Source organism: Triplophysa dalaica, chromosome 25, assembly GCF_015846415.1.
Source record: "Triplophysa dalaica isolate WHDGS20190420 chromosome 25, ASM1584641v1, whole genome shotgun sequence".
NCBI classification, from domain to species: Eukaryota; Metazoa; Chordata; class Actinopteri; order Cypriniformes; family Nemacheilidae; genus Triplophysa; species Triplophysa dalaica.
The window spans coordinates 13,346,565-13,369,088 of NC_079566.1; the positions used below are offsets into that span (position 1 = coordinate 13,346,565).

At 36.7% G+C, this 22,524-nt stretch overlaps 2 protein-coding genes across 2 annotated transcripts; one reads left to right on the forward strand and one right to left on the reverse strand.

The window, feature by feature from the left end:
• Nucleotides 1-920: 920 nt before the first annotated feature.
• LOC130415658 (CMP-N-acetylneuraminate-beta-galactosamide-alpha-2,3-sialyltransferase 1-like) lies at nucleotides 921-6,349 on the reverse strand. Its single transcript, XM_056741503.1, has 7 exons — nucleotides 6,200-6,349; nucleotides 5,427-5,755; nucleotides 4,520-4,713; nucleotides 3,921-4,100; nucleotides 3,362-3,407; nucleotides 2,319-2,438; nucleotides 921-1,986 (listed from the first exon to the last, which is right to left on the reverse strand). Exons 2-7 carry the CDS (start codon nucleotides 5,688-5,690, stop codon nucleotides 1,819-1,821), a joined length of 972 nt encoding a protein of 323 aa, XP_056597481.1. The 5' UTR covers nucleotides 5,691-5,755; nucleotides 6,200-6,349; the 3' UTR covers nucleotides 921-1,818.
• Nucleotides 6,350-10,533: 4,184 nt separating this feature from the next.
• Nucleotides 10,534-18,588, forward strand: LOC130415659 (CMP-N-acetylneuraminate-beta-galactosamide-alpha-2,3-sialyltransferase 1-like). Its single transcript, XM_056741504.1, has 7 exons — nucleotides 10,534-10,878; nucleotides 14,279-14,516; nucleotides 14,604-14,797; nucleotides 14,882-15,061; nucleotides 17,073-17,118; nucleotides 17,399-17,518; nucleotides 17,685-18,588. Exons 2-7 carry the CDS (start codon nucleotides 14,286-14,288, stop codon nucleotides 17,847-17,849), a joined length of 936 nt encoding a protein of 311 aa, XP_056597482.1. The 5' UTR covers nucleotides 10,534-10,878; nucleotides 14,279-14,285; the 3' UTR covers nucleotides 17,850-18,588.
• Nucleotides 18,589-22,524: the final 3,936 nt, after the last annotated feature.

A 22,524-nucleotide genomic window follows, 5' to 3' on the forward strand; every position in this document is an offset into this window, starting at 1 on the left:
AATGCTTTGCTTATTAGACAATAAGCTTATAAGATGAATGAAGCAGAATTTGTGAAACGTCGTTCCTTTTACGTCGCGTCAACTAATTCATCAACTGTTGAGTTGTTTTGATTTAATTTAATACAATTAATACTGTACACATTATTCTGATGTTGCTCATGTACATTTGCTCAAAACTGGAACATCCTGTTCTCTATGAAATGACTTTCTCCTGTAGCTCAGTGGTAAGAGCATTGCGTTAACAGCGCAAGGTTGTGGTTTCGATCCCAGGGGATTGCACGTATAAATGTATAGGATAATGCAATGTAAACCGCTTTGGAATAAAGTGTCTGCCAAATGCGTAAATGTCCTCATATTTAGATGATTAAATGTATGCTAAAAATAGGCAAAAGAAAAACACCTGAAATTCCAGTCGTATGAGAAGCACATGACAAAGTGAAGAGTAAGCTGTCGTGATTCCAGTCTTGTCTTAACATTATCTGTCAAGGAGGGTGTGCTATGCTATCTGTGAGCGTGTGCGTTATCATTCTGTCACCTCACCACACACACGCAATGTCTACGTCAATCGCCCTCGTGTTTCCCCGTCAGGGCTTTCACCTCACTGGTGATCAGTCACACCTTTAACTTATCGTTTCCCATCAGCTTGATTCTCTCCCCATTAGTACACACTTGCATCCGATCCCTACTTATTCTTTAGTAGCCTAACTGTTTCACAGCCTTTTCACTCCCTACATTCCCTTTATGAAGCTGTATTGATTTAAACAAACAACATATGTCCACTATGTGCTGTGCATGTTCACTGGATTTAAATCTGGCACTATGGCAAGTTTGTACAATACTTCTGCATGAAATATTACCAATTAAACCCAGCCGCATATATATAGACATAGCTAGAATTGATCAGGAAACAGATATTTGAACATGTTAAAAATAGCTCTTTGTGCCTTTAATAGGAAAATATGAATCACCAAAAACAATTTAACAGTCAATGCATGCTTGAAGACAACAATCTTAACAAAGTACTTGTGAGTAATTGAGACATTTGGGGAAATGTTGTTATACATTACATGGCATACAAACAGGATGAAACTACAGCTTTATTAACTTGAATGACACATTGTTAACCTACTGAAACACAGTTTGACCTCTTTCTTCCAGAAGCCTAATGTCAGACCCATAACAACAGAACACAAGCCTTATATTACAGCATCATCTCTATTGGACTAACATATTGTTTTGTGCTGTGAATCTGATCCTGAGTAAAACAAACATGTAAACATAAAGGTTCTCTGTCAATGCTTCTGTTTATTGAAGTAATTGTTTACATATCTCTTACATTTCTTTGGCTGTGTTGTTATGTTGTTGTTGCTCTACTGCACATCTTGAATGCATAGAAAGTCTCGCATGAACGTATCACATTTCAAACTTGTTTTTACTTTTTATCAGTGAAACATATGCGTCCCCCTTTCCAAGTCATTTATATTTTATTTATAAATAACATTATTCTTCTAATATTAAATACAAACGCAATAATAGTATATAGATATCCAATACAACAAATTGACTTTGAAGATTGGTGAAGGTCAGTTTTTGTACAGTGTATTTATTGGCACATTCAATTTGCTGGAGGTCATTTTACTGTGATTGACAGTATTTCATTATGTTTTCATATCCTTTTCTCTCTTTTTCTCCAGTGAAGGCATCTGAATCCTGCGTACTTCAGAATCAATTCATTCAGGATAAGTAAAGTATATTTATATTTTATGCCTACTTTATGTATGCTAATACGTTCTGCCAATGTTTCCAAAACATTTTTGTTCATGTCCAACCCTTGAACATCACAATCCTCTTCTCCTGCTCAAGTCGACGGATTGTCTGATATTCAAAGTCTCCAGCATGACTTTCATTGACATACAGAGTCAACGTTTCATCAAAATAATGATGCCACTTTCCAGCCTTAGTAGCTCCAAACCCGAAAACTTTCACCTGTGAGAGAAGGAGTTCATGTCTTCATCATTTAAAAGAGCATTAGCACACGATTATGTTCTCACAGAATAACTTGTGTGTTTCATCCTTTCATATTTGAGAAAAAAACAACAACAACAAAGAGGCGATACATTTATCTTGAGTTACAGTATATAGGGAAAGTTATTTGTGTACTGCAAGCTGTTCCGTTCCATTTATCTTTGTCACTGGTCCAGAAGTGACACATCCAAATTAAAGTAATATTTACAATCCAAATAAAATTAAATCCAAAATATACAATTTCTCGAGAATTTTTTTGTTTGAGACGTATAATGAATATAATGAGGTTTTACCTCATCACAGATGTGCAGAGCGAACATCAGCGTTAGGAAGCCTGTGGATGGATATCTCCCGTGACTGTCCGTCCAATTCATATAAACATATTTCATAAATTCTGGGTGGAGTATCATCACCTTAAGAGTAAAAAATAATACAAGACCCTTGTGAAGCACACTTGTGAATGAACTAATATTGTCACATATGTGTTCCCTGCTACCAGACGTCGCCACACACCACACTGACTGTTTCACCATGGACTCCATTTCCCAAGATCCCCTCTAATTACACCTTCACCTGTTGCCTATCACTCAGTCACTTTTTAAGCCACACTCACTCCATTACACATTGCTCAGTATTGTTTGTCCCACAGCATTACCATGTTTATATATACCTGTGGTTTGACCTGTTTTATGATTGTAGTCTTGACCCCTAGTCTTGACCCCTAGTCTTGACCCCAGTCTTGAGCCCAGTCTTGAGCCCTGTCTTGAGCCCTTTCTTGAGCCCTGTCTTGACCCCTAGTCTTGACCCCTAGTCTTGACCCCTAGTCTTGACCCCAGTCTTGAGCCCTGTCATGAGCCCTGTCATGAGCCCTGTCTTGACCCCTAGTCTTGACCCCTAATCTTGAGCCCAGTCTTGAGCCCAGTCTTGAGCCCTGTCTTGAGCCCTGTCTTGAGCCCTTTCTTGAGCCCTGTCTTGACCCCTAGTCTTGACCCCTAGTCTTGACCCCTAGTCTTGACCCCAGTCTTGAGCCCTGTCATGAGCCCTGTCATGAGCCCTGTCTTGACCCCTAGTCTTGACCCCTAATCTTGAGCCCAGTCTTGAGCCCAGTCTTGAGCCCTGTCTTGAGCCCTTTGTCTTTTTGCTGGATAAAACATTGGATTACACATTTTAATAAAGCTTCATATGGATCCGACCTTGCCTCATAAACCACCATTTGTTACAAATATAATGTTGTGATCTGGTATAGTTTGATTTTCGACTAAATCATATTTTAACACCAAAATCATTTTATGTTGTTAGTAAATGTATTTATTTGAAGAAAATATGTGTTAATCACCTTGTCCTTATTAGCCTTTATTGTGGATGGCACTTCTATATATGTTCTGGAAACAAACAGAAGAGACCAAATCAAAACTTTAACTTAAATTTTCACTTAAAATGAAATATCCCCGCTGTGGTTTTTAATAATTCCTCTTAAATTACTTAACAGTTGCATGGTTGGTTTTATGGGTAAACCTACAGCAGGATGTTTTTTTAAAGCTGATGTTACGATACTTTCTTCTATTCTAATGTTATACAGACAGCTATAGATTTACCAATTATAGTTTAAACTCCTCGAAAATGTAAAGGGTGTCTCAGCTGTGGACGGGTGTATATGATTGACACTCAGTATAGCTCCACCCCCAGGCAGAGACAAACGTCATACAGAGGTGTTGTTGTTAATGTTTTTGATGACAGATTAGTGAACATGATCATAAAAAACAGCTCTGCAATAATACATTAAAATATTAATAGTTGTTTTTGATTTCATGGTTACGTTCAATATGAGATTCTCTCTTGGTTAGAGTACAGCATTCGATTTTGGACGTTTTATCATTAGAATGAGTAAATCTTACTTGTTGATGTTTTTAGTGGTGAAGGCACTGATGAGCCACTCCATATCCAGAATCTTAAAAGGATAAAACACCAGGTGAGTTGAGTTGTCCATATCCACAGAGCTCTCAGGGTACATGATCCTGTGAGTGGTTCTGGAACCAACATCCTTCTCAAAACCTTCCGATGGACCCTTATTTATCCTGAAGGAAAACACAGCAAAACTTGTTATTGAACTGAAATGTAGGAATACAACGTTTTGAAAAAAGGTTCAAATACATATCCAGTTATTTTTGACCCTTATAGCTGCATCCATGCAACCTCACGCTGAATATTTTCTATTTTATCTTTAATGATATTTGATGATATCATTCTTTGTAAAGAACCAAAGAAGTTTGTGTTAGTTTTAGGCGGATTAGTTGTGCTTCACTCTTTAAAAGAGGTGCTACAAAAGTTTCTTTACAGCAATGTCACAAGAACCATTTTTTGTTCCCCAAAGAACTATTTCTTTCTTTTTTTAAATCCAAGACATTTTTTCCACTGCAAGAAAGGCTTTTGTGCATTTCCTCAACACATAAAAACATCAAATTAAAGTCAGATGTAAGTTTGTGTGCTTTTGTACCTCATGACAAAGTCATTGGAATCTATGAGAGGTCCATAATGGGATCTCAGCAGGTTCCCGGAGTTCCCGACCACAGCGCAGGTTCTGCAGCGATCTGGACCTGCATCTGAGTAGTGTTCTTTATCCGGAAAGAGCGGAAACAGGTTCTTCACCACCTCTGTGTAGTTGGCAACACGTGTTACATTTTGAAGATCCTGTGTTTAACATGAACAAAATGATAATAATACATTATTATTAAGCAGTGGAATAAAGAAATGCTGTAATGCTTCAATTGTTTACTTATATTGTCTATGTGTTTTGATTCATGTCATGTCATGTTTAAATCTTTTAAACCTTGAATCTATTGTGACATAAAAACAGGTCTAAAGGCAACAAAGGAGCGTTGATTTGACCCACTGAACTATATTTTACCACACAAAAGATCATTTTTAAGCCATTGTTCTTTGAATAAAGCCATGTTCAGCAGTTTACACAACGGAGTAGGAAAGAACTGCTTTGTTGAGAAAAACACTTGGTGGTTTGAATAAATTCATATTAATAACTCTAATAATATCAAGAGCTTTTCATATGTTGAGACCTTCCATAAAAAAGAAATGGAAATTTCAGCTAAACAGCATCAAACATTTTTAAATAAGTTCTGCTTTTACTCTCCTGATCTATTCTTATGGAAAGCATGCTGGGATCTGCTTGGAAACAGCCCTGCCCGCATGTAAATCTTCCGTAGGCTATGTTCGTCTTTTACATGTGTCGGTCAATGAATGAATGTGATCCATCCGACTTAAACTAATGTGCAATTAACTGGCTTTTAAAGAATACACATGTAATGAGAAGTTTATCAACAGTTTTCAATTTTGTGCCATCCATTCCCGGTTACACACAACTTGCTGCAAAGTTTCAGCAAACTCACCTTCCACCACCTGAAGACGTCTGCGCGTAACACGCTGTTGCTGCTGTTGAGCAGCAGATGGACTGTCGGTTCGTAACACGCACTGAACCAGTCCGCGCGCCCCCGGTCCAGCGGACAGTCGCCACACGCGCACGGAGCGCGCTCGGTCTCATTACGAAAATAAGAATTATAGGTAGAAATAACCACTGAGTTTTGAAAGTAAAAACAGAAGAGGAGAAAAGTGGAGATGAGGAGTAAAGTCAAATAGCGGTGGTGATGCCTCATTGTGTGTAAAACGATTGCCACCTCTGGAGTTTGGAGTCGCCAGATATTAGGAAAGCAGAGTAGACCTACGGAGAGAAAGTTATGTATAATGATTCATGAAATAAAACGTCAAAGTAGACAAATGAGATAATTATAATAAAGCTGTAGCCTATTTATTTTAAGCCTTTCGTCTATACACGTTCCCCATGAAAAAAATTACTAGACAACAATCTATAATGTTTTAGTATAGCAAACATCACCAAAGAGCAATATTTCACCATAACACAGTTTACTATAAAGGCTAAAGCTACAAATGTATTTTTTCCACGTTGGATTATAAATGTAGGCTAATTAAGTAATACTATAGTTGACAGTATAAGAAACATAATAATTCGTTCATATGATAACGGTCTGCTATACATCAGACATTATAATGAATTACTGAGGTCACGTCCTCTACCATTCGCAATAAATCAATGAGCCTTCTCGTAAAACCTGGCACGTATGCATCAATGTTCAAGTTCACTCACCTTCTTTGGTTTGTTTGACAGATTTTTAAGGTAACTGAAACAATTTTAATCCCCGGAGGTTACGCACGGGATGAATCTCCGTTGTGTTGTGGAAAGCAGACACTAGAGCTGAGTGTTTTCATTGAGAGCTGTTTTATGACTTCTGGTCGATCCGGTTACTCCACCTTATGTAATGGGGATGCGCCCTTCCCCACCTGAAAAGAAGAAATGAAAACCGACACTTCGCAAATCGAGCTGTGGAGTCGACTAGAAACGTCAGCAGTGGAATAGATCGAGTTTTGTAACGCATTTTTATTGGGCCAACTGAGTTTCAAAGTGAGAAATGTTCGAAAACGTATATTAGACAAGCTCCAAAACATGTCAAGTCTGTAAGAAAGAATTAAGATATTTTCTTTGACAAACGAATGCTTAAATACACTGACCAAAATTATAAACGTAACACTTTTGTTTTTGACACCGTTTTTCATGAGCTGAAAGCCTTTTTGTGTACACAAAAGGCGTATTTAAGCTGACCAAAATAGCCACTCCAAAATGTGCAGAATTATTTTGGAAAACATTCGAAAACACTGTCAAAAGTAAATAATGAAAGCAGGAATTTTCTTAGACTTATTTGATCAAATAATTTATAGCCTATCGCTTAATGAATTGAAAATTGTGATTTTTGTCTTTCTGTTTTTGTCTTTTTTTGGGTTGTATTATCTTTAATATTTTTTTCTTGTCTAAGCCCTACAATGCTTTGAATGTAACTGAATGTATAGCATCCGATCCGAATGGAAACGCAAAGGATTTCTTGTATGGAAGGCCAACAGAGACAAAACGTGTGAAACTAACGCGTTAACACGTATTAAGGGGTTAGCATGCTTGACTGTCCGCGTCCGTCTCGCGCACAAACCCGTCGGCACAGCTTCCTACGCGTACTCATCACGGGTTAAGCGCTGACGTCCGAGGTCAACACATTCGCAATTCAAATGTGTCTGTGTGCTCTACCAGACCGAGGGCAGCGCTGAGTCGCGTCATTTACAGACATACTGAAAACTAATGATTGAGGAAGGGTTTTTGCCTTGCAAACAACAAGAGTAACAACCAAACTGGAGAAGGAGAATTGGAGTTTGGAGAAGGATATGCTTCTAAGCTTACTCTTCTTGTTTCCCGCCTGTTGGTTTTGTATCATTCTTCTTCGACAACGGCACACTGCAAACTTTTGTGTATGGACCCCTATTGGAGTTATACTTTTTTGTGCATGCGCTGTTGTGTCTCAAAAAATGGTCTGCACGAGGACGGGGTGTGCGGACGAGAGCGGACCCTTCTGATAACCAAAATTGCGTCATGCGGACGGCGCGCGGATGCGGACGGACGGACGGACCATACTTCCAGCTTCTACATTAAAACGCGTTATTGCGTACGCGCAGTTTAAAATAAGGGGGTCAAATTACACAGGTAAAATGAATATTATCGTTTCATTTAAATGTAATGTATGTGTACACCATTTAAGGTTAAAAATGCTGTATTTTCCATAAACCCGGGCATATGTGTACATCTCCTCTTTGCCCCGCCTCTCTGAAACGCACTGATTATTTACAAAGCTCATCGCTCTGGACATTTTAGTCAATAGCGAATATAAGAGATCATAGAATTATTTCAAGTGAACCACATGGAATGCAAGATGTGAATGCTTTGTTCATTTTAGTCATTTAGGAAGACTGGTTAATTCAGTTGGCTATTGTGGGGTGAAAAATAAGTTGAAAATTATAAAAACAGCGTTATTTGATTAAAAAACATTTCTGTTTGGTTGAATAAAAGTACTTTTTTATATAACTTAATAATGGTCTTTTTCATCTCACTTTATACGAACTTTTAATATGTCAAGGTCACTTTGGTTAAGCAACCTAAGTTTCCAGAATTGTATTACGGAGTATTTCTGTGCTCGATACACTCCCAAGCGATCGTACAGGTTTCGGAAAGATTTTTTTCGAACATGTAAAACTGTTTAGTAACAACTGGATAATTCTCCCAGAAAAGCGCGCGAGAGCAGGAGCATGCGCAGATGTGCTTCTTCTGAACAAAAGCCGCTAGAAGTCTAGGAAAAGTGACTTCAAAAGACAGACTTCTTTATTTAGAAACACTGTTTTGCGTTCCCACCTCCATGTGCGCGGGCAGGGGAAACGCATGGCAGTATGAATGTGGCGTATTAACGCTGTTATGTTAAATTTTCTTCCTGTTGCCTGGGCCCCAACCGCGCATGGGCCCCTGGGACTGTGGCAATAATCCCTATTGGATAATCCGGCCCTGCACACAAATACACCAGGCTGCAGTGCGGGGCGGTGCTACCTATGGGGGAGGAGCTCCGCCCTCAACATATCCGATTGGTTAGCAGGCGGGGTTATTGTTAAATACAGCTTTCATGTGTCGCTCTGCCCATAACTCTACACATTGGTTACAAGGAAATGATGTTGAAACCAGGAACTGATGGTAAAATCATTGTTGTTCGATTTAATGCGGTGCCGTTCAAACCGATTGAAATATAAACTCTGTATGTATTTATTAATATTCATAGTATGATAAAAAAAACTTAATCCAATGAAAGTTACTTCAAGGGAAGTGTTCCAGTCTTTTGTAAATTTGAAAGCATCAGTCTTTCTACTACTTAGGTTGATTTTGATTCTGATTTTGGCGCATCCTTTGTTAGCTAGACGATAGATTTAAAACATATATTTGATTAGAATATGGATACCGTATCAGTTTGAACTCTTTTACAAAGTCTTTGTTTACAGTAAATTTCTCATTTTTCATCTCAGAAAGTATGTCAGTGTCTATGTATTTATTTACCGTATTTACTTGTTTTTATTTAATATTTTTTTTCATTATTTATATTAAATAATCATTTATTATCCTACTTTTTTCTATTACTGTTATTTAATGCAGGGATTTTCAAACTGTGATCTGGGGCACTCTAGAATGCTCCAAAATATATTTTTTTGATAAAAATATAAAGGTTAAAGAAAAATGACATAAATCTACTGGAACATTATTACAGTTTCATATAAATATGTTAAATTTTTTTCTAAGCGAAGAAAGAACATTTCTAAGAAGGCAGTCCGAAAACATTAACATTGTTAATTGTTAAATCCATAATTTTAATAGCCAATTAGTGTGTTGACACAATTATTGAATTACATCATTCACTTTATTTCCATTACAACAAATGATTAAAATGGTTACGAATATAGCAGGATTAAAAAAATATTAACTACAACAGAAGCATATTTGACCAACATAAAATTACAACGAAAAACAACTTCATTACGTTCACGTGTGTTAATATGCGTCCTTGCAGTACACCACGTTTGCCATTTCTTTTAAACAGGCATTTTATCCATTAATAACGTATATTTCCGATAGGGCACCATGTAGTATTTGGCAGTTTTTGAAGCAAACGGCTATGTATAAAAAACATTCACTCAACATAAGTTAATGATGTGCATGTGGCATTCAGAGAGTTTTGCATCTGAACTTTTCAATTGTTTATCAATGAAAATCAAGTTAATTTAACGTGGGCATTAAACCTTATGAAAAAAAACTTCCCAAATACAGACCGTGTCATCACACTCACAGTGATGCTAGAAATAGTGGAAGTGAAGCATACCGAGCAATCGACGTCATTACTTGTGTTTAACCAATAATGCGAGGTTAGGGCGAGACGACACATAGATCGCCCTTAATATTTACCGAACCTCTAACCAATGAGACGCGTACATATGGAGCACCGCCCTGTACTGCAACCTGCAGCTCGGTGAGTGAAACTGATCTATATTTAGTTGACAATGGTTGCGCACGTGCTTTGGTTCAGCCTCCCCCACCACACGCGCCGTACTTTTTCGGAAACAATCGTAAAGCTGTATCTATCTTTAATAAATGTTATCAAACTAAATACTCTTCGATCTTACGAAGTATGCAATACTACTCTATATGTTCTCAAGATTAATATGAGATTGGCAGCAACCATGTGTGTTACCCCCGCTTTAAAAATACAATACACTTTTGTGTCCAATTAAACGATTACCACAAATGTACGTTAGAATAAATCCCAACAAAACAATGTAGGCTCAACATTATTGCGCTGGTGCTGTAAACATTTACAGGGATGAATCCTTTTACAGCAGGGTTGTAATAAAATAAGCCATGATAAAAAGGTCAGTAAAGATGACCTCACATTTTCTTCTCGCCACTTATCGTGTGTTGGTGGAAACTGATGATGTGAGCACGTGACCATCATCCTGCATTTAAACGTGTCCTCTGCTTTCGCAAATAGAGAATCACTTGGTTTGAGCGTTTGTTGTGTCTGTGATTATATAAGAACCGCTACCTTGATTTGAACCCTATTCCTATCATTTAAACAAATAGCTTTCCAAGAGTGATCGTGTTGTATTGTGCTTGCAGCCCGTTTACCCATGACGACATTGTTGCAATTGCAGTGCCTTGTTAATTAAAGTTTAGCCTTTAGTCTACGTGATACGCAGTCATACGCTGTATAACAGTTAGAAAAGATCAATCATTTTCGTATACCCACTTAATAAAGCCCGAGGATACAAACATCGTTTTGAGTTAGAAAACTGCGAAGCGCTGACTTTTGGACTATTGTTGCACCCGGGAGATATATGACACAAAAGGATATCATGCAGGTGAGCCTTATTTTAATGCACGTAGAACTATACAAACACAACATAAAATAAACTTGTCTAAGGCGTATACAAAATACTGTCACATACTAAATAAGCTTTAACAATAAATCAATTTCAATAACATGGAGTTCATTACAAAAATATTTTAAAAAGTGGGAATGAGATATACGTTAACATTCTTTTTAGTATATGGACAAAACCAGAACAGGTGTCCAACAGTTTCATCAGAATCTTCACAAAATGAACAGCAAGAGCCAATATAATTTTGATACTTTTACATATAATGGTTGGCGGAATAACACTTGTGAATTATTTATAAGACACCTCTTTTACTTTGTTGGTTAGAAGGAAATTATGAGGAAGCATCCCTTCTTCCAGCAAATGTCATTCACTGCATTATTCCAGTATGATAATACTTAAGGAATATATACAATATCCTGTTGAAATAATGATCGGATCAGTCTATTGTTTTGACAAGGTGAAACGAAGCATAATTAAGCAACAGGTATGTCAAGCCAATTTATTGAGACTGATCGAAAGTTTTTCAATAAAGCAACAAAACCTGGAGGCATGAAGCATATGACTATTCAAGCCCCTCTTGGGGAAATGGGAGAAAGGTAACCATTTAATCTGCACTATTTGCATCGTGTGACGCTGGAGCAGGTATTACAGAAAATGAGCCCTGCGTCGCAATAGCGTCCCGGGTTAGAAATCGCGTAATATGTTTGCTGGTGTATTATACTTTCTGCTGATAAATCGCCCCCATTTTTAAAACCACAGCGTATTCTTTAATGAATTGAGGATATTTATTATCATTAACATAAGAGTATTGTTGGCATATTGAATTGTATCTAACTAGCCAAAGTGTCAATAAATGAGGGAGGAAGATGATTTATACAACAATGTAGGCAATATTTGGTTTGGGATGATAAGAGATGCGAACACAGGCTGGAGAAATTCCCAGCTATAGGTGCAAGGGTTGCTTGATAGAAGTGCACAAATGTTCATTGTTAATTATTATACCCTGACATGTTCACAAGTCTCTGAAGTCCAAGTGTCTTAAGTCTATGTACTATTTTTAGCAATAGTTCTCTCCGATAGTGATTGCAATTCACAGTGTATGATCCTAAATCGGTTTTGAAAAAGTTTTTAAAACTAACTTTACAGAATATCTTGGGTATTCGAACCAGTACTGTTGCTGGTTTGGTAGCCTGCGTTTTCTTCTTTTTACTAGGTCTTTGCGCCACGTTTACCGTTGCAAAATCATAACACATTTTATGCGGAATAATGATGTGCTAATATGAACAATTTCGTATTTTTATTGTAATTTTGTCTTTTAATGAGTTGCATGGTGTGTAATTAAATGTTCCAAACAAAGATTGAACTGTTTTCACGTCATTTATTTGACCTTCGAATGAAACTAAACCAGGACATTACCTTTATTTTTCAGAAAAGTTCAGTAACTACTGGATATGCATTGTTGCAACACAGAGAATATTAGATCATGAACTCACTTACTAGATCATTCAATTTCATTTGATTTAAATGACTCGTTCAGTAGGGCGTATTCATGAAGTACATTTAACCAATGAAACAATGAAGCGCTATTGTCTAATGGCGTGCCTCTCTGTCTCAATGAATAGTCTTCTTCAGTCATGCAAACATGTCACATACGTGCTTTGATATTTAGAGTCTCGTTCAATCTTTGAATGTACATAACGACTTAATTAATCACTTCTTTTGCCTAAACTGTTACATTGTTGCATTTCACGTTATGCAGCAGCTCGCATTAGCGCATAAATTAACATTTGCATTTAAAATGTTCGTGCTTGCCTTTGTAATGAGTTTTAGGGTGACTCGCCCTCACTCGAGCGTCAAGTTTGTGGAGTTTTTTACGAGTCTCATGAGTCCAAGTCGAGTCTTGAGTCAGCTGTTTCCATCGCTGTTATACACTGACTTAAATTATAATTGCAATACTTTTGTTTTTGCCCCTATTTTTCATGAGCTGAGCTAAAATGTCAATTTTTTCCCCTTGTACACAAAGGGCTAATTTCACTCAAATACTGTTCACATATCTGCCTAAATCTGTGTTAGTGAGCACTTCTCCTTTGGCGAGGTAATCCGTTTACCTCACAGGTGTGGCATATCAAGATGCTTCTTGTGTGCGCCTTAAACTGACCACAATAAAAAAACACTATAAAATGTTTACAGCACAATGCTACAGATGTCGAAAGTTTATAGGGAGTGTGCAATTGGCATGCTGACTCCAGGAATGTCCACCAGAGCTGTTGCCCGTGAATTTAATGTTCATTTCTCAGTGAAAAAGGTGGCGTTTTCAAAAAGATTAACTTTGAGACCCGTTTTCAAAAGTTTGTGTTTTCAGTCCCCCAAAACGCTGTTTCCGTCTAAACGAAGACCAAGACTCATAAAGGTATTTGCACCTTCAGTTGAAGATGGTCTTGCGTAAACATCCCCTAGTGGGCTTTTATTGTGGCCAGCCCAAGGCACACCTGTGCAATAATCATACTGTCCAATCAGCATCTTGATATGCACACCTGTGAGGTCAATGGATTATCTCGGCAAAGGAGAAGTACTCACTAACACAGATTTCTGAACAATATTTGAGAGAAGTAGGCCTTTGTGTACATAGGCCTACTTGATACATAGATTCTTGATTACATATAGAGGCGTAGTCTATGCATTCGTGAGTGTGGTGGTGCTGGGGGGGGAATCAGAGTATATTCACTACCACTAAAATGATACCATTTTCTTTATAATTGTTATTATATATTTGTGTTTTAGGCCTACTTTAAATTGATGTTTCGTTTTACTCAATGCTTATTGTTTTTGTTTATGGCATTTAAAATTAAGAAAAAGTATGTATATTTGTAACTGCAATAATCAGAAAAATCACGTACACAAATTTGTAACGAAATATGAAAGACTTCTGACAGTCCCTGAAATGTACATTTGGCTGTACAATATTTCACAGTTATACAAATACCGCAGTGGTTTGCAATAAAGGATTTTATCTTCATACATAGTCAAAGTTTTAGTTTGATGCAAACAGCAGATTGACACGCACATAATCTACATGGCATGGTGATATTTGATTTATTTTCATTAATCAGATATATTGATTTAATTCTTATATCAATATAAACGATTGAAACTTTAACCAGTATCTGGAATCAAAACATGGTATGTTTTAAGTTTGTTTGAGAAGTCCACGTATTTGGTATTTAGAAATGTATTGAAATATGTCTATTGCACTTAACGTATTTAAACAGTGCACCTGTTGTTGTGAATGTTAGGGAATTTAAAAAATGATCAGCTTATTATTATATTAAACCACACTCCAAAATGATCTTTGTTTGTTTGTTTTACTCCATGGGTGAAGTGAAGGAATGATGCAACGGATTAGAAATTGGACACTGGTCATATGTGTAATTCTAGTCTGCATGTTTGTGGTCTTCCGACCCCTGGAAGACTTCTCAGATGGGATCTGTGCGTGTACTCACTGTGTCAGACAGCAGAGCCACAGTCATTGGTTCAATGAACTCTACAACGTCTCTGTCCCAGCTTTGCTCACCAGGAGAAATCATGTGCTTAGTGATAGTGACCTGAAGTATTGGAAGGTATTCTTCTTACTGTAAAATGACTTTGATCCATATGTTTTAGAGAAACCTTCCGGAAACTGAAGTCACTTTTACATAACATTGCAGGGTCTTCAGAAATTAAAGACCGAATCCAACTACGTCGAAGTGGTGGAGAAGTTGTTCTCGCTCTTCCCAGATAAAGAACACTACTCCGATGCTGGACCGGATCGCTGCCGAATCTGTGCTGTTGTGGGAAACTCTGGCAACCTCCAAGGATCCTATTATGGACGTCTCATAGATTTTCATGACTTTGTCATTAGGTATGAATACGTTGAGATATGTCACGGCCATAAACATATCAGTTCTGACCTATTATATGTTTTTTGCATTTATTGTTAAGTTAGGATAAATAAGGGCCCAACCAAAGGTTTTGAGAAGGATGTGGGTTCCAAGACCACTCATCGGATGATCTATCCCGAGAGCTCTGTGGATATGGACGACTTCACCCACCTTGTACTTTCTCCCTTTAAGATCTTGGACATGGAGTGGCTCATCAGTGCCTTCACCACTAAAAACATCACACGGTGAGGACTGTGTAGTCGGCCTGAAAAAATTGTGCCACTACATGTAGACAACAACAAAATATGACATGGAGAGTTACATCAGACCATCCCACAGTGTCGGCTTCAGTTCACAGAAATGTAATGGTCTAGTCAGGGCTCTAGACTGCGACAAAATGGTTGTAAATGAGATATTTTTTTTATCATGTTCGAAATACAATTTCACCGGTTGGTCCAAGTGCGTAAAACAAATTTTGCACCGGCAAATATTTATTTGAACATTTAATGTGATTTATAAATGGTGAATGACGCACTTGCGATAAGTGCAGGAAAGAGTGAGCAGAGAGCTTATGCACTACCTCTGTCTCCAAACTGAAGTGTGCCCCACCTACACGCTTGCAGTGCATTGATAATAAAACACAGCGACTATTTAAAAAAAAATCAACGTGACCTATTAACAGAATGATTCATCAACATACAACGTAATTATGATTACTATCAAAAAAGGGTGCGACTAAATGAGAAATTGAGTCACACCAATAGAACCAGTGGAAAAAATGTGCCTAGAGCCAGAAGCTGATCTAGGATTTGTTTAAAGCAAGGGCCGATCTAGGATTTTTTAAATCTTATACCAGATTTCTGAACAAAACACTGGAGAGGAGTAAGAGAATGATGCAGGTTTATTAATGATAAACAGAGATGAGTACAGGTAAGTAAAAAATCCAAAAGACCACCAAACAAAAGCATTATATACAGTGCTTATAAGCATAACTTTGGTGTGATCAAATACTATAGGGTTTTAAGTGTCAGACACTATTCTCCATCCCTGGACTATTTTACTCCTCTGAACTGTAACTTTGTTTCGAAAATTGGTGGGGAAAGAGATGACAAAAACAATACTATAATAAATTGTTTCTATTATAACACGTTGGGAATATGTATCATAACAGTGGGTGGTCTGTCCATTAGCTACTCCGCTTTTCGACCCAAGTTCTCACAGTAGTCATATTTGGTTCCCAAACTATCATTTTGGGAAGGTCACCATGGCTGTTGGGGTGCATTACACTTACACATTCCCATGACTAATAAAGACATTTTTTCATTGGTTTTCGGGTTTTTGTGATTGGACACTGGATGATGAGCCCATTTTTAAACTGGCCGCGTTCCTGGAGTCAAGGTTCTCTGTCTTCCGCAAATATAATTTACGAGTTAAAATAATTGCTTTAGGTTTTTGGGCTTAATGGTGTTCAGATAAAGATATAGTCAAATGCAATAATCAAAATGCAAAATAATATTTTTAAATTACAGAATGCATGCTTCACTGTGTATAAATTAAATAACGTAACTATGATACTTCTGTGTATGTCTAATTAGTGAAATTGCTCTCACATAATGTGTACTGTAATTATACTGTATATTTACAGACAGTAGTATGAAGCCCTGTAGATTATTCTATGGTTCACAATTTCCTGTGCTCCTATTGATATTATCCTGAGATTTTGATTGGAGTCTCATCAGCTGTACTGCTGAATGTTTACTGATGGATAAATGTGTGCTATTTGAGATTACATCTTGACACTTCAGTTCATTATATAATGTGTTTTCTTATGCACAAACCCCAAACAAAAATGTTCACATTTTTCTAAGGTTTAACCAAGTTGGTGTATTGTTCTGAGAATGTGCTGCGTGGAGAATAGTTGTGAGAAAATCATTAATTGTGTGTTCGCATCGAGGAGAAACGGTCATTTCTGAAACTGACTCTAAAGTAAATAAACATAAACATTGATAAGAACGACGTTTCCTTGTAGTATTCAAGATCCGAAAACATTGAATCTTTTTTGTTATTTTGACCAGTTTGTACCACTTAAAATTTTCTACACATACAGCAAACAAAAACGTTTTTTGCAATTGGGATGAACTGTTGTCACTAGTTCACAGAATGAAACAAATATGATCATTTTACTTAATCACAAACTAAATAATAAATTCCGAAAAATGTAATATAATTTTAAGTATGTGTTCTTGTCTTTTATAGCACCTACATGAAAGTTAAGCCGAGTGTGACTGCCAACAGACATAAGGTGAGTTTGAAGCTACACTTTGAAATTGTTTGGATTCTGTCGAGGGGCTGGGGTGATTGTTATTTTGTCAAATCGAAGTAGAGCACGTGCTTCTGAATGCCTGGGTGGGTGTTCTCGTTGTTTGTATATAGTGGCATAATATGTTAAATTCTTTGAATGTAAGGGTGGTGGAGGATGTTTTAGACAACGAAATTTAAGATCAAAAATGTTTTTTTGCCACTGTAAATGTAATTCTAGTTCATTACAGTAATATCTATTAAACAAATATTTAATCTTCAAGGTGATGATTCTACATCCGGCTTTTATAAAATACGTCCATGAGATTTGGTTACTAAAACGTGGCCGATATCCATCCACTGGCTTCCTCGCAATTGTATTTGCCCTGCACATCTGTGACCAGGTAATTCTTGAAAAAATATATATATTATATACAAAAATATATATATAATAATATATAATGAACATATATAATAATGAGAAAATCATAATCTATATAGAATTCAGCTTGATCTAATATTGTTTTGTCATTTCATTTTTGATGTGTATTTTTGTGTATATTTGCACAGGTTTCTGCATTTGGGTTTGGTGCCGATCAGTATGGAAACTGGTATCACTACTTTGAGAAAACCGGACGCAACCTTCACACCGGTGCTCACCCCGGCAGCTTTGAATTTGACACTATGATGCGCCTTTACCTTGAAAACAAAATTCAGGTGTTCAAAAGAAGATAATTATAGGAAATCGGACATGTGTCATTCGACTAGTAAATTGAACCAGATCAAACTGTACTGCTTACGCCTGCATCATAAGGCACTCATTTATGCTACGTTTCTTGTTTGGTTGCAAATGTTTGCTTGGTTCAGAGAAAAAGCTTCCCTTGAGCAAAACTCCACATGCTGTAATGTATTTAAAGTGACCCAGTTTTACGGGCGTAGGACATTGAGATGGCACTGTATTGTCCGTGAAGATATATTTTATTTGTTTAGCCACCTCACAAATTCCTGTCTGCGTACATGTGTACGTCAAAGCAGAGAATGGGTTTTTTTTGGGGCGTGGAAGTCTATTGTGCAACAGAATGTTCAGTTGCCCACTCCTCAAGATAACTTCTGAATGATCAGCCAATGACGCACCTGCTCTGCAAAAAATGTTTCACGCTGACTGAGCAGTAAAGGGATCCTGAAACAGATCTTTACATATAATGAGGTCATTTATTTGTTGAGATTAAGTGTCCTAGCTACCGAAATGTGTTTTCTCTTCACAATGTAATTCCAACAAATGCCTTCAGAACAATGGTGCTGTTATACGGAATGCCTTGAGATCATCATGTGGCTCAGAAAAAATACTTTAAAGATCTCGCACTGATGGTAATGAACACACACTTTTGTTTTCGAAATGGTAACATGCATGTTCAAACGAAGCCATTTCATTGTGTCATTTAATAAATAAAATAAACGCTAATCATTCACAAAACAGTTATTCAGTTATTTCAACACGTTTCTAGTGTGTTGAAATCTGGTGTAGTGACGCAAGAGGAAGATTGTTTACAGTGAAAGAGATGAATCATATTTAACTGCATCAATATTACAAAGAATACTATTGTAGCATTGTTTCATGATGGATGTTAGGTATTAACACCTGTAATGGTTCAGAAGTCACACAAAAAATCATGAGAGATTAGTAGAGAAAATTATTGACTGATTGTTTTCCAGGATACTCGTCAAGAAATAAGTGAAATTGCTTTCATATAAAGTGTGAACTGTAATTATACTGCATGTTAACAGACAGTAGTATGAAGCCCTGTAGATTATTCTATGGTGCACAATTTCCTGTGCTCCTATTGATATTATCCTGAGATTTTGATTGGAGTCTCATCAGTTTTACTGCTGAATGTTTACTGATGGATACATTTGTGCTGTTTGAGATTACATCAGTTCATTATATTAAGTGTTTTCTGAATGAGAACATGGTTAAACCTTTGAAAAATGAGGAAGTTTTTGGTTGGGGTTTGAACAAGTTGGTGTATTGTTCTGAGAATGTGTTACGTGGAGAATAGTTGTGAGAAAATTTTGTAAAGAATTTTGAAAAGAATTTTGTGTTTGCCTTGAGGAAAAAGTGACATTTCTGAACTGGTTCTAAAGTACATAAACATGAACATGAACAAGAACGACTTTTCATTTTAGTAGTCAAGATCCGAAAACATTGAATCTTTTTTGTTGTTTTGACCAGTCTGTACCATTTAAATTTTCTACACATACGGCAAACAAAAAAAAACATTTGCAATTTGGATGAACTGTTGTCACTAGTTCACAGAATGAGACACATTTTTTTACACAAAAACATACTTAAATTATTGTCGTTTTTTCTGATAGCACCTATCAAAGTTAAGGCGAGAATCAACGGAAGCTACACTTTGAAACAGTTTGCATTCCGCCCAGGGGCTTGGCTGACTGTCACAGCATGCGCTTCTGAATACCTGGGTGGGTGTTCTTACAGTTGCATAACCTGTTCTTGTCTGTAAGTGTTTAGGAATCTTCGAATGTATGGGTGGGGGAGGATTTTTTAGACAATGAAATTTAAGAACAAAAATGTTTTTTGCCACTGCAAATGTAATTCTAGTTCATTACAGTCATTTCAATTAAACAAATGTTTAATCTTCCAGGTGATGGTTCTACATCCGGCTTTTATAAAATACGTCCATGAGATTTGGTTACTAAATCCTATCAACCTCTGCTAGGGGTCATAACTATGCATTTGAAATTTCAATCAAGTCAAGATGCTTAAATATGCCTTTTTTAGTATAGGGCCAAAATGTGTTTTCATCTGTTTGGCGTAACGTCAGGTGCTTCGTGTTTCCAGGAACAGTTTTCTCTTCATAATGTAATTCCAGCAAATGCCTTCAGAACAAAGGGGCTGCCATACAGAATGGCTTTTTCCTTGAGATCATCACGTGTCTCACAAAAAATACTTTAAAGATCTCGCACTGCTGGTACTGTACACACTTTTGTTTTCGAAATGGTAACGTGCATGTCCAAACGAATGTATTTCACCGTGTCATTTTATAAATGCATGCAGTTGTTATACCAACACATTTCTAGTGTGTTGAAATCTGGTGTGCTGACGCAAGAGGAAGATTCTATCTTTACTGTAAAATATATAACAAACAATACTACTGGACCATTGTTTCATGATGGATGATGTATTAATGCCGCAAATTGTTTAGACGTCACAAAAAAAAGATCACAAGAGATTATGAGAGAAAATAGATTTTGCACATACCCACGGAAGTATGTTCCTTCACTTACATGAAGGGATATGTGTATACTGAATGACCAAATGGAGTTTCATGTATACATTTCTCATTTCTCATTTCTCATTTCTCATTTCTCATTTCAACTGATGCAAAACGTTCGGAATAACCCAGAATGTATGTATGGCAGTCGGCCTACATCAAAGGTTTTATTTAGAATCAAATAGAGCTTTATTGCCATTGTAAAGGGAACAATGAAATGCAGTTTAGCAGCTCTTCTGGATGAGAGTTGTTAAAAACAGAAAACAAACAAAGATATATATACACACAATATTATAAAAAATATAAATCCTCTGAGGTAACGCAGTAGCAGTGCAAGTAAAGCAATAGTGCAACAGAGTAATATAGTAGGGGAGGGTTATTGCACATTTAAGGGAATTTTTATTGCACGTTTATTTGTTTTAATTGATATCAAGATGGCAGCCGCGTCCAGACGCAGCGGCCAAGGTTTTATTTCACATTAACAATAGCCTTATATAAGACAGTCACCTGCAAAACTGCATTCCAGTGGTGCATTGACAAAGCCAAGCTTTTTTTAAAGCCTTTCAGTGCATGACTTTAAAGATATGCTTTGAGGTTAAACCCACGTAACAAATGAATCAAATTCAAAAACAATATCTCTTTCACAAACCTGTCCAGGTAGAATAAAATTACCATATATGTTCATTAGACTGTAAAGTATGTACAAAATATAGTGTTCCATTCTTCCAATGACATATTTAATTATTCTGCACACATTCCATGTCATATGTTTCTTATCTATCGTATAGCGTACAAGGGTATTATTTTACTTGTGTAACCAGATATGTATATTAAATAAGCATTTTTTGTGTGAAATGCATTGACAATATAAGGATAAACTAGATCAATCTTTTGCTAGGCCCTAATGTTTTATAATAATACAGTAGGCTACATCTTAATTATATAGCAAACAAATTATTATTAGTGTTGTTAATATAAATCTATGAAAATTATGAACTGAAAACATAAGCAGGGTTAAGCTAATTCATAAGTCTGCAGTCTTTGACTTTTACAATAAAAACATGTTTACAATGTTGAAAACATGTTGAACAAACACATCTCATGACCAGACGGCTGATGGCTGAAAGCAAAAACAGGTGCAACAAATGCAAACAAGTCATATATTTATGGATCCTTTTAGAATCCTCTAAACTGGATCAATCCCACAACCTTGGTCTTGTCTTATTGAACCCATACAATGAGGTGACTGTTTTACTTCAACTTTGACCTCCAATTGTTTATCTACCCTGTCTTGCTCAAACAACCAAAGACTGCTTGTAGATCCAACTGTGTCTCCCGCTTCTTTGTTGTTACATACATGCAAAGAAAACAAAACACAAACATTGAAAAGAAAAACCCTTAGTTGAGACACAAGGTCTAAAAACATTATCTCCAATCAAAAGGTTTAATGGCATCTGTCAAGAAGAAAAAGAAAAGGTCCTAAAATAAACTTCTTTACGTCATGCTAACTTTTAATCAATGGCTTGGATCTCATTGTATTGCTTTGCACACATCACGTATGTAAAAATATTTTTTACAGCTGGGGTTAGATCACAAATTATGTTGCAATTGTTTCGTACAAGGATGTATTTAATGTGCTCATAATTATGTTTGTGTTGGATGTGGTTTTGTGTGGACTCTCTCTCTCTTTTTGTCTCTCTCTCGACACAAGACAGGTGCTCAAAGCAGCTGTGTTCAATCCGGTGAGGTTTGGGGTCATTAATGTTGACGGGAAGAAATCAAAATATAAGATGTGGTGGATCTGTGGAGAAAAGAGAGAGACTTTCTTCTGCCAGTTTCTTTCTCATGGCCCAGATACATTTGTTGTTTAATTGTCTTGATTCATTAATTTTTGAGTAAGTGAACTCATGAGTTTTGTTGTGTTCTTTGACAAAAAGAGAACTGAAGCTGATTAATATATTTTCATTATTTTTACTTCTTATATGGTTTTCAGTATTTTATGATCTTTTGATTTAGGGAATTTAGGGGGAAGGGTGCCGTTTTTGTTTAAACTTCTTTTTCTCCTGATTATAGTCAGATAGGAATAGAGGGAAGTTGTGCGTATACTTTATTTTTCG

Coding starts and splice junctions, on each gene's coding strand:
- LOC130415659 (XM_056741504.1), top strand. CDS start 14,286: ATGATGCAACGGATTAGAAATTGGACACTGGTCATATGTGTAATTCTA. Junction 14,517..14,603: donor GTGACCTGAAGTATTGGAAG/GTATTCTTCTTA, acceptor ATAACATTGCAG/GGTCTTCAGAAATTAAAGAC. Junction 17,519..17,684: donor CCCTGCACATCTGTGACCAG/GTAATTCTTGAA, acceptor ATATTTGCACAG/GTTTCTGCATTTGGGTTTGG.
- LOC130415658 (XM_056741503.1), bottom strand. CDS start 5,690: ATGAGGCATCACCACCGCTATTTGACTTTACTCCTCATCTCCACTTTT. Junction 4,714..5,426: donor ACGTCTTCAGGTGGTGGAAG/GTGAGTTTGCTG, acceptor TGTTAAACACAG/GATCTTCAAAATGTAACACG. Junction 3,408..3,920: donor ACCACTAAAAACATCAACAA/GTAAGATTTACT, acceptor GTTTGTTTCCAG/AACATATATAGAAGTGCCAT.